This window comes from Podarcis vaucheri (assembly GCF_965113315.1).
Source record: "Podarcis vaucheri genome assembly, chromosome: 8".
Classification (NCBI taxonomy): Eukaryota; Metazoa; Chordata; class Lepidosauria; order Squamata; family Lacertidae; genus Podarcis; species Podarcis vaucheri.
Genome location: NC_138766.1, coordinates 59,828,313 through 59,840,726, shown reverse-complemented (window position 1 = coordinate 59,840,726; position 12,414 = coordinate 59,828,313). Strand labels below are relative to the sequence as shown.

At 41.5% G+C, this 12,414-nt stretch overlaps 1 protein-coding gene across 6 annotated transcripts in view; it reads right to left on the bottom strand.

Moving 5' to 3' along the window:
• The window catches only part of CSPP1 (centrosome and spindle pole associated protein 1), a 58,630-nt gene that overhangs the window by 24,748 nt on the left and 21,468 nt on the right, over positions 1-12,414 (bottom strand). For 5 of the 6 annotated variants that reach the window (XM_082233747.1, XM_082233746.1, XM_082233748.1 and 2 more), the window contains exons 9-16: positions 11,955-12,025; positions 9,795-9,888; positions 8,666-8,738; positions 3,819-4,009; positions 2,780-2,904; positions 2,311-2,392; positions 1,226-1,346; positions 957-1,104 (exon numbers count right to left, since the gene is read on the bottom strand). In XM_082233747.1, coding sequence (XP_082089873.1) covers positions 957-1,104; positions 1,226-1,346; positions 2,311-2,392; positions 2,780-2,904; positions 3,819-4,009; positions 8,666-8,738; positions 9,795-9,888; positions 11,955-12,025 — 905 coding nt within the window. The remainder of the gene's footprint in view (positions 1-956; positions 1,105-1,225; positions 1,347-2,310; positions 2,393-2,779; positions 2,905-3,818; positions 4,010-8,665; positions 8,739-9,794; positions 9,889-11,954; positions 12,026-12,414) is intronic. The other variant, XM_082233745.1, reaches the window with a different exon arrangement.

Genomic DNA, 12,414 nt, shown 5'->3' with positions numbered 1-12,414 from the left:
AGGGGGAAACAGCCATGTATAATATTTTATTCCAATGTGAGGCATGTTTATGACACAGTTCCAAGCCAAGAAATGTTTTTCCAGAGCTACAGTTAAGAGGAAATACAAAGGCCACAATCCAAGATAAGAGCTGCATGTGCTGTGTAGTGTGTGCTTTATGTAAAACCTCACTAAAAATCCAAAACAATCTGTCATGATCCATTTATTATTATTATTATATTATATTATTATTATTATTATTATTATTATTATTATTATTATTATTATTATTAAAGAAGATGTTAGCACTACGTTTAAGCCATAAGTGGAAGGTCTCAGAACTCTAATGTATTGATGCATTGAGGTTTTCTGCTGTTTGCCTAACAGAGTTGTCTCCAGATTTATCATCTCTTCACTTGCAAATTATTTATGCTACAGCTGGCAAATAACAACTACCATTCTGATTAAAATGTATTTAATAAACACAATAAAAATTCCAAACTACTAGCAGGAGAGCCACAGTATTTTAAAGAAGATTAAAAAAATCTAGCCATAATTAGATGTTTATCCTTTATCAATATAAAACAAGAAGCAGACTCAATTGTGAGACTGGTAAACATGTTTAAGAATGACTCTAAAAAGCTTTGTGTGGGAGGAAGACTCCGTATTCATAAGCCTGTCCTCAGTGTACTACAGTATTTTCTCCTCCATTATACATCTTCCTTTTATTCCTATTGCCACATCTTGCTACATTTTGCCAAAAATATCATCCTTGTAAGAGCAGCTCCCACTGAAAGAAGCAAAACTACTGTTTGACTGTCTAAATAAACAGAGCTGATTTCTTCCATGCTGTAAATTCGCTGTAGTACATCCATTTTACTCTCCTGCCAAGTGTCATTTGTTTCTCAACAAATATAAATAAATATAGACATAAAGATAGATAAAGTAAAAAGAAAATCCCCTGATTTCAAACATACTTATGAGGTTTCCTTTTTTATCTCTGAGAGGAGCACCACCACCTCCTTTGCCCCAAGGATTGTACGCTCTCATTTCAGCTTCTAATTTGGCCTCATACCGTTCCTTTTCTTCCTTCTCTTGCCTGCGACGTTCTTCTCTTTCCCTTATCTGCAAAAAAGTATCAGCATTTGGCGTTACATGTCTCATTAACACGATAAAGATTAATATTGAATTCAATGTAAGTCTAAGCACTTACAAACAAATTTCCAAACAAATTTAAGCTTCTCACCTGTTGTTGTAATTCTTGCTGATAAGTTAAAGTAGCCTCTTTTGAGGTCTTTGGTTTTTCTTCAGGAAACATACCCAGACCTTTTGGCCTGTCATTTGCAATTCTTGCTCCAATTTTACTTCTGCATTCAAAAGAGTAAAAATGCAATGTGTTTTTAAAGAAAAGCTAAGCGTGTTACTAATTGAAATCTGTCTTTCTCAGGTGATACTTTATTAGTTTTCACTACACTGTTAATTTATGATCTAAAAAGCGGTTTCAGTTTTGCAGTTACATTCAGAAAGCTGGCAAATTTTCCACAATTCCATTTCAAAATCAAATAGCAAAACAGGTAAGAGGAGCAACTCCAGAATAGGCCCTACAAAATATATTCCAAGACAATAACGCACATTAACATGGCAAAGAACTTATAAAGCCACTTACTCTCAGCAGCTAGCAGTGCCTCTAACCAGACACTGGAGGGGCCTATTGGGAGTGTCCAGGGACAACTAGTATTAAACTGTATGGGAAACCACCCTATTAAAAAAACTAACCAGCAAACTGAAACTATCATGGGGCAAACCAAAGAGAATGCTTGCACCCTTGTTTGCCCCCCCCCCCTTATCACATATACAAGCCAAGAAGACAATGACCGATCTTTCCTGACAACATAAAAATCAATATGGCTAACAACACCCACGTCCCACAAACAAAACACACTGCTACCAATCAACTGCCACCAACCCTATCTTGGGCCCTTTGACCTCTTGCTCTGCCAACAAAAATAAGACACCTATTCCAAGTGACACTGACAAAAAAGCTCCACTCATATATGCAAAAATGAAATTTTAATGTCTCCTTCACCTTCCCCCTCTCCTAAATGTCTATTTCTCTACTTTCTTCCCTTCCCACCCCCTCAACCCCACATTGTATACAACAAAAAATGTCTCAAACTGATTTTACTTGATTTGTATCAGGGATGCTACAATTTAAAAACAGAATGTACTTTCGTTACCTATGGAAAATCTTTCAATAAAAACATCTTTTTTAAAACTCACATTCCCAAATAAAGAGCCAAACAATGCTAAACTAATCTTATCGATACTTACGCAGTCATAGGAGGAGGTCTGTGAACAGTATCTACAGGTGGAGGTGCAGAAGAAGGCTGCATCCCTGTTACACCTGGGCCATCTAAAACAATCAAGACATCCAAAACTTAAATCTAGTGTTTTACAGTTATTAAATCTAGTGTTTTACAGTCTGGACAGTTATTTTAATATGTTATTTTATTATCTGAAGAACATAAAATGCTGGCATGTCAAGAAACTGTGCAGCCAGTAATGTAAAGATGCATTTATTTATAGAAATATTTCTATAGCATCATATCATAAAATATAAAGATAGTGTAAACAGCTATAACATAAACATGATTATTATTTTAAAAACTGAATTTAATGGATTAATATGACTGGCTATCATCCTTACTAATAGGAAACTGAGCTAGTGAGTGCCATCTGAGGCAATAACCTCCAGAGAGTATATTACTATAGTTCTACACCACTTGGTTAATCAACTTACAATATGCAAGGCTGGGGTCCAAAGGGTTCCTGGCACCATAGTAGTAGTATGCATCGTCATATGGAGTTCTGTAGTTATCAATCAGAATTGGTGGTGGTGGTGGAGGAGGTGGTAACGGTGCAATCCTAAATCCAAACAAAAATGACAGCGTATTTTAAAGGTGGCTTTTTGAAGCATGCCTCACCATGAGAGAAGAAAAAGTGTGAACAAAAATATCTGGCCATTTTTTCCATGCAGGAATTCTGTCACTTGATCATAGAATCTTAAGCTGGAAGTCTCCCAAGGTGTATGCAGTCCGAACCCCTGCAATGCAGGAATCAGTTAACGCTTCTCACTGATACTAACATGCCAACTTTGTTCTAATCACTGTCCACTTTTGATGGTTGGTAAAGTGCACTGCTTCAGAATACCTAGGCTTATCACAAGGCAAAACGTACTTATGTCTGATTTATGTGCTTCTAGGACCCAATAACCACCCCACAGTGTCTTTGTATATGATACTTGTATAGCACTATGCATTTATAGCAGTTGTTTCAGAAGATTTAAAATATCTTTCACTCAGTGTTTCCAGTTGTAGCCAAATATTTAGCTGCTTGAAAAATGACACACACACACCCATAGCATGCCTACTGCAATATGAAGTAGTGCATGGAAAATGACTATGTGAGCTTCTACTGGATGGTACCTCTGATAAAAAACCCCCTCTCTATTCCATACCTGTGGAATGGTAGTGACATAAAATACCATGTATTTTTAATGCACTTTTTGCTCTTTTCAGAAACTTGATGCTTGATTGAGGTGGTGATTTGCATTTCCATCAGAACACTGGGCTGCTGCCCAGCACTTTGTCTACTTAATGTTTTTCCCTTTTTGCAGCTGCCACCAAAATTGAATGGAACTTTGGGGGGGGGGGAGACCACTTTGGGGTGATGCAGATCACGTTCCTGGCTTAAGGGTTAGCCACCCTTGCCACAGACTTAGATACCTCACATGTACCCAAGCATCAGACAATGGCAAAGAAAACACTACAGAAAGTCACCTGGGAGCCAACATTTCTCCAAGAGTAGTGGACAACCCTCTGTGGAACTCTTCATTCACAGGTGAGATAGGAGGTGCAGATATGGAGGTAGGTCCAGGTGTAGGAGTTTGAAATGCTGGTCTTGGTCTTTCTGGTGGTATTCTCTCATCAGATATTCGTGGTGTTAATCCCAGTTCTTTCAGTCGGTTAGGCTATGGAAAAAAAATGATTTATTATTTAGGTTATTAGGGTGCTCAAACTAGTTAATTACTATGAACCATTTCAGAAAATAACGTTTTCCAAAAGCAATGCAGTGCTTTAAATGTCACATTTAAGAACCCACTGAAATTTTAGTATAAAATTATTTTTCGCAAAGTAACTGTCATGCTAAACGTTTAGTTGAACATGCTAGTAAAAAAGATAAATGATAATCAACACTTGTGTTAATCTTAGAAAATTTGGAAACAGCTATTTCAAAGAAGAAGCAACGTACTATAGCATTTAATCGAAAGGAGAAAAATATTGAAACAAGCCCAATAAACATTTCTAAAAAACATTAGCTATTAAGAAACACCACCAAATTATCTTTTTATAGATATCCATTATATTAGACAAGATCTTATTAATGCTTTTTTTTTTTTTTGCTTTTCATTTTAAAAACACCACAATATAGTACACTCTATAACTCTGCTAAATAAAAATGTTTATTGACGGTTGGAAGAGGATACAAAAGAAAAAGAGGTGGTACCATGCACTTAATTCAAAAAGCATGTAGGTTTCAAAACTATGCCACTAACTACTCCATGGTTTCCCCAACAGTTACTGTGTAACTTGTTACTGAGGACATTTAAAACCTTACTCTGAAAACTAATGTAACATGAAAGGTCTCAGAGAGATTTGTGAAGATTGATTTCCTATTGAATTTCTGTATCACCATGTTTATGGCCAGAAAAATGTTGATAGCTCTGGAACCCCACATGCCTGAAGTGGGCACTATACACCCATCTAGGTAGAACAGTTGTTGACAAAAATAGCAATATGTTAAAATGTTTACCTTTTCTTCACTTAGCTGCAAGACAGTATATACAATATTGTTAGTACAACGCAAGTGTGGGCTACACCCAATTTCTAATAGATTTTTAATTGCAAATGTTTCTGCCTGATACAAGGTGAGTTGTCTAGTGGAATGCCTTGTAGCATTCTTTGGTCAGAATCCAAGGGGGAATCCTAGCAGTTGTTTCCCTCTTTTGGCAAGTTTTTCAGACTGCTTTTTGGACCTAGATGAATCTGGAGACTGGGAAAGGGCACTGTCTTTAAGGGGCAGAAATAAAGGCCTAAGCAAACAAAAAAACCCTGTATCCCTGCCAGATATCGAAGTACCGTATTTTTCGCTCTATTGGACGCACCGGACCACAGGACGCACCTAGTTTTTAGAGGGGGAAATCAAGGAAAAAAATATTATCCCTCCCCCCAGCCCCAAAGAGCAACGGACAGGCTGTGCGCAGCCTGTCTGCTTCTCCCAGAGCTTCTTGGGGCTGCGGGGGAAGCCCGGGTTCCCCCACCAGCCCCAAAGAGCAAAGAAGCCAAGACAGCGCACGGGATCCATAGCCGCGCAACCTCTCCAGCCAGGAGCTAAACCTCTCCAGCGCAGCTAAAGAAGAAGACAAGGCAGTCCAGGGCAGGCACTCACTGCCCTGGCTTCCTCTTTAGCCTTGCACAGCATCTTTAGTCTTGCACAATGGGATGGATTGCGCCCGCTGTCCACCGGGGCTGGACTAGATGACTCCTGGGGTTCCCTTCCAACCTTGCAATTCTATGACCTCGGAAGGTGTTTGGGGTCTCCACCATTGGAGGCTTTTAAGCAGCGGTTGGGGGACCATCTGCCTGGCGTTCTTTAGCTGTGATTCCTACATTGTGAGGGGGCTGGGCTAGATGACCCTCAGGTGGCCCTCCCAACTCTATACAGTCCTACAGTTCTGCAGCAGGAGATCCACAGCCACTTAGAATCATAGAATCATAGAATTGGAATAGACCACAAGGGCCATAGAGTCCAACCCCCTGCCAAGCAGGAAACACCATCAGAGCACTTCACACAATGCCCACACCATCAGAGCACTTCACACAATGCCCACACCATCAGAGCACTTCACACAATGCCCACTCCCAATTTTCATCTGAGAGACATGTGGCTTCAGTGTCTAGGTAGGTACCCCCCTACTTGCCACACTTCCCCCACCTCACTTAAGCTGAGGGAATTCCTGCCCAGAGAAGCTCCCAGGTGAGGCAAGGGTTAAGATCTACCTCTGGTAGATCTCTTGCGGCTGGAGAGGCACGCAAGGCTAAAGAGGAAGCCAGGGCAGTGAACGGGATGGATCGCGCTCGCTGCCCTGGCTTCCTCTTTAGCCTTGCGAAGCCTCCCACCCCCACCACCCCCGCTGGAGAGGGGCGCAAGTCTAAAGAGGAAGCCAGGGCAGCGAACGGGATGCATCGCGCTCGCTGCCCTGGCTTCCTCTTTAGCCTTGCGAAGCCTCCCCCCGGCTGGAGAGGTTGTGCAAGGCTTTTCTAGAGGAGGGAGAAGGGACTGACTGGCGGCGTCAGTCCCTTCTCCCTCTTGGGGAAAAGCCCGCAAGAGCCGCGCGAAGCTTGTGTGGGGCTCTTGAGGGCTTTTCCTGCCTCCTCCTCCCTGCATTCGCTCTATAGGACGCACAGACTTTTCCCCTTAGTTTTTAAGACGGGAAAAGTGCGTCCTATGGTGCGAAAAATACGGTATATAACAATTACTCTGTTTCTAACCAGGGACCTCTTGTATCATATGCCTGCACTTGTTCCTCTTAGCTAAAGCTCTACATATACAGTGGTACCTCAGATGACATACACTTCAGGTTACTTACGCTTCAGGTTACACACTCCGCTAACCCAGAAATATTACCTCGGATTAAGAACTTTGCTTCAGGATGAGAACAGAAATCGTGCTCTGGCGGCACGGCGGCAGCAGGAAGCCCCATTAGCTAAAGTGGTGCTTCAGGTTAAGAACAGTTTCAGGTTAAGAATGGACCTCCAGAATGAATTAAGTATTTAACCCGAGGTACCACTGTACTCCCATACTGAGCTATGTTAATTCTCAGAAGTCAGAGGCACATTGAAACGTATTTATATTTCCCCCCCCCCATAATCTCTTTTCTAGGGCTTAGCCCTAGAAAACTTTTAAAAGCAGCAGAATAATTTAAATAGATGGAAAGTACTGCCAACTTTAGGTCACCTAATACAATGTTGATGCTTATACCCTGCCCCAGTTATTCTTTTAACAAGGTATTTACATTTACTAGACCTTCTTTCATAGCCTCTTCTGAGGTTACATGTTCCACTGTGTGCCCTACCACAACAAATTCCCCAAAGCAATCGTTGTGTGTCCTGTGTGCAAAAATTGTTGGGTCCTCTGCCCCTTGTTCACATAGAAAATATGACTGACAGTACAGGACCTGTCCAGACACTGCCCCTTCCCTTAGAAAGACCCTTTGACCCTTATTTAACTCTTCATTAGCACTTGGCCCACAATCCAATTTTGCCCCATCGAACACACCTGAAAGGTTTGTGGCTAGCTTTGCTGAGGTGGGGTCGCTTGGGTTTTTTTTTACGGGGGGAAAACTAGCCTCCACTTCACAATGGGATTGAGGACATCTGGGAGTGATGTAACACAGCATTGTCCAAAAAGTGCTTCACGCAGCAGTCACTAGTTGAGCATGAAAACCTCTGCTTCCCATCAGCTTCAGATACTAGCCTGTTCAGAAACAGCTTCTTAGCTTAAGCAGGAACTATTTGGCAGGCCTTTATGTGGTTCGATAATTCTTGGATTATCAGCCTAGGAAAACCATAATATACTGAAATCCTACACAACTGGAACAACTTCAGAAACCTGTGAAAAGAGGCTCTGTGGACAGCAGGATTATTTTCACCAAGTGCTTTGACAGATATACATAAGATGAGTATCTTCAGTCAAGAGACTGTGTCAACTTACACTAAGAATATTCAAGTGTCACAATAAGCCATAATCTATGTCTTGCACTTGCACATTCCCCCCTCTCCACCTCCTTCATGGCCAGGAGAGGAACTTGGAAAGCTTTGTTTGGTTGTTTTCCTTAAACAAAGTGGCTTATAATTTCGTCAAAAATAGGGATCAGGACTGATCCAAACTAAAGTTAGCTTTAACAAGGCAACTTTCTAACTCATGGTTTGTAGTCAGCTTGTTTTGAAACTGATCATAGTTCATGGCAAAAAACGTTTCCCTGCTTTGGATAACATGCCGTGTTTAAGGGAAAGCAATAGTAAAGACTCCAAAGTTACCTTTCCAGCTGCTTGTCAGGGGAGGGGGAAATGCGCAAGCCCAAGGCTCACTGTGGCATACGCACATGATGTTAAGTCATGATTTATCATGGCACAAATGCATCCAGTGTTGAGTACCTATAAAGTTAACTCTCCTTGCTTACAAAGAGGCACTGCCATCTGGCTTTTGTTCCAGTCCGTTACTTGCCCCAAAACAAAGGCTTTTCATTTTTATATCAAAGTCTAGGAAGCAAAGAGTCCTAAGGAGTCCTCAAATCATGTTTGCAATGTTGTACAGCAGGTGCGGGGAACTGGATGCCCATTCCCATGTTCCTGGTTTTCCCCTTCTCAATTTTATTTTCACAACCACCCTGTGAGGTAGGTTAGGCTGATAGACTGTGACTTGCCCAAGGTCAGCCAGTGAGCTTCATGGCCATGGGTGAAGTTGAACCCTATGCTTTCAGGTTACAGTTCAACACTCTAACCACTGCACCACATCGACACAGATTCATCTTAAAACGATTAGCTAAAGCTGAGAAGGCCTGAACATTAAAATTTCTCACCTTCTTCTCAGGGTCTACAACTCCAGATGCAGCAACTGGGAGCTCAAGCTCTTTTTCACTATCAAAGAAATACACACAAAAGATAAGGACAGAAATATTGTGCATAACATTTGTATCTCACACTTTCTCAAAGGAACAATGGGTGGGATACAATGGGTCCTTTCACTTTATCATCAGAACAATCCTGAGAGTTAGGCTGACTTAAGAAGCAGAGTTTTAACCAAGGCCACTTAGTGAGTTTCATGCCCAAGCTGGGATTTGAACCCATGCCTCCCTAGTTCAAGCTGAACCACCCTCATCCAATGCACCCCGTATCTCTGGATCTCTCACAACAGAACAGTTAAAATAACTAATTTATGCTTTAATTTAATAATCTTTTCCTAATAGTCGAACATATAAGTTTTTGAAGAACCAATAGGAACTTGTTTCAGATTACATTGGTCTAGTGATTAGTCAACCATCTCCCTCATTATAATTCCCATGTGGATTCATTCCTACTTTCCATTACGTATATGTGAAACAATCTTCAAGGGACACATACTGAAATGAAGGGGGAGGAACCAAGGTTGAGGATTCTGTTCTGCCTCCCATTACAGTAGTACCTTGGGTTGCAAACGCTTCAGGTTACAGACTCCACTAACCCAGAAATAGCACCTCGGGTTAAGAACTTTCCTTCAGGATGAGAACAGAAATCGTGCGGCGGCAGCGGGAGGCCCCATTAGCTAAAGTGGTACCTCAGGTTAAGAACAGTTTCAGGTTAAGAACGGACCTCCAGAACGAATTAAATTCTTAACCTGAAGTACCACTGTACAACTACGAGGTACCTTAAGCTTCTATACAGAGTTAGGTTTCCATAAGCAGAAATGACCAGACAAAAATCATCCCTGTTTCCTTATCCTTGCATTAATTACCATTCTGAAGATGCAATAGGACATGCTTTCAAGAGATAAGAAAGCAATTTGGGAGGAAAAATGAAACTTTTAAGATTTAAATATCAATACATTATCCCAAACTATTAGTAATAAAAAGATTTTCCCTTCATATTTCTCACAAAGTTTTCAATACTTGTCACTCATCAATTTGAATTATTGTTAGTCCAGTAGCTTCTGGTTACCGTCTCTTATTTCTTTGTTGCTCTGCAATTTGTTCCATCAGTTCTCGCCTGTATTGCTCTTTTCTTCTCTGGATAAGCTCTCTGTCTTGACCACCTAAAAATGAAGATAGAAGCTAAAATATGTAAAAGTTGCTCTTCTAGTATCAAAGATACATAGATTCTGCTAAAATTGTGCCACAAACACAGCAGAACACTATCACCTGCAGCAATTCCACTACTCCTAAAATCACTACTTCCAAGGAAATGCATTTTCCAAACCTCTTCCCCCTGTTCTCCTACTTTGACAACAAAAATGAACTATAGATCTCTTCCTGTCTTGGGCACAATCCAGACTAAAGATGAATAAGCACAAATCCTAGTGAACATCATTGTGCCGAAGAATATATTGCACTCTATAGTTTGCAACTAGGGCTAAAATACTAATCACATTGAATTCAATAGTATTTATTTCTCAGTAGATGTGGCAGCTCAAACCATTTTCACATTAGTGTCAAAGTTGGAGAAATAGCTGAACACTTGTCAGAGTGAAGCAACTACAAAAGAATGTAGTCATGCCTTCACCGGGAGGCACTTAAGCTTGAGAGGAAACAAAACGTAAGAGATCCAGTTGCAAATCTTCCACATGGCTTAGCCCTTGAACTGTAATTCCAGGCAGAAGGCCTTCTCGGTAGTGGCACCCATCCTGTGGAACGCCCTCCCATCAGATGTCAAGGAAATAAACAACTATCTGACTTTTAGAAGACATCTGAAGGCAGCCCTGTTTAGGGAAATTTTTAATGTTTGATGTTTTATCGTGTTTTTAATATTCTGTTGGGAACCACCCAAAGTGGCTGGGGAAACCCAGCCAGATAGGTGGGTTATAAATAATAATTATTATTTATCATTATTATGCTATTAATAATTATTTATTATTTGTTATTTAATTATTTTGTTGGTGCTCTATTTCAGAAACAGCAATTTATTAAAGTGCTAGAACACGGCTATTTTTCTGCAGCTTTGTATTAAAATGTTTTCAGGACAGGAACAGGAGGGTGAAACATTTCTTCTAACGTTGTACTCTGGGGTTTTTACAATCTCTAACCTTTAAAAGCTACAGCGGTCACAAAATTAAAAGACGCCTGCTTCTTGGGAGAAAAGCAATGACAAACCTAGACAGCATCTTAAAAATTAGAGACATCACCTTGCCAACAAAGGTCCGTATAGTAAAAGCTATGGTTTTCCCAGTAGTGATGTATGGAAGTGAAAGCTGGACCATAAAGGCGGCTGATCGCCGAAGAATTGATGCTTTTGAATTATGGTGCTGGAGGAGACTCTTGAGAGTCCCATGGACTGCAAAAAGATCAAACCTATCCATTCTGAAGGAAATCAGCCCTGAGTGCTCACTGGAAGGACAGATCCTGAAGCTGAGGCTCCAATACAGTGGTGCCTCGCAAGACGAAAAGAATCCATTCCGCGAGTCTTTCCGTCTTGCAGTTTTTTCGTCTTGCGAAGCAAGCCCATTAGCGGCTTAGCAGATTAGCGCTATTAGCGGCTTAGCGGATCAGCTGTTAAGCAGCTTAGCGGATCAGCTGATAAGCGGCTTAGCGGATCAGCTGATAAGCGGCTTAGTGGATCAGCTGTTAAGCGGCTTAGTGGGTTAGGATCAGCTGATAAGCAGCTTAGCGGCTTGGGAAAAAGGGGGGGAGGAAAAAAACCCCGCAGGAACTCGCAAGACATTTTCATCTTGCGAAGCAAGCCCATAGGAAATTTGTTTTGCGAAGCACCTCCAAAACGGAAAACCCTTTCATCTAGCGGGTTTTCCGTCTTGCGAGGCATTCGTCTTGCGGGGCACCACTGTACTTTGGCCACCTCATGAGAAGAGAAGACTCCATGGAAAAGACCCTGATGTTAGGAAAGACGGAGGGCACAAGGAGAAGGGGACGACAGAGGACGAGATGGTTGGACAGTGTTCTCAAAGCTACCAGCATGAGTTTGACCAAACTGCGGGAGGCAGTGGAAGACAGAAGTGCCTGACGTGCTCTGGTCCATGGGGTCACGAAGAGTCGGACACGACTAAACGACTAAACAACAACAACAAACACCTAAAATCCCAACAAAAGGTATAACATATTATGGCAGTTATCACAACACAATTTCCCCCGCTAGGTAGATTATACATACCAATGATTAGTCCTGTTGCATATGGGACACTGCCAGCAGCAGCTTGTGCTTGCTCATTAGTGCCTTGGATTCTGACATGAGAAAGAAGTAGATAATAGGCCAATCAAAACAAACTACATTTAGTACGCAATCCTCCTGTCAAGAAACTCTAGTTCAGGGCAAGGTAAGTTGCCCCTAGTAACTCACTGGTTATCGAAAGAATCCAAACCTTAAATTTGCATCCCTAAGGATTGCAGATGGGTCAAAATAAGCAACTGCAAAGGTATCTAATGTGATTCCCAGGGCACATTACCCAACCATAAGGAGAAAATACAGTCGTACCTTGTTTTGCGGTTGGGATCTGTTCCACAGCCCCGAACGCTAGCTGAAAAGGATGCAGGGCAAAGGGCCGAGTCTGCGCACACGCGCAGAGCGGTTTGCACTTCTGCACATGTGCGAAGCACGATTTAGTGTTTCTGCG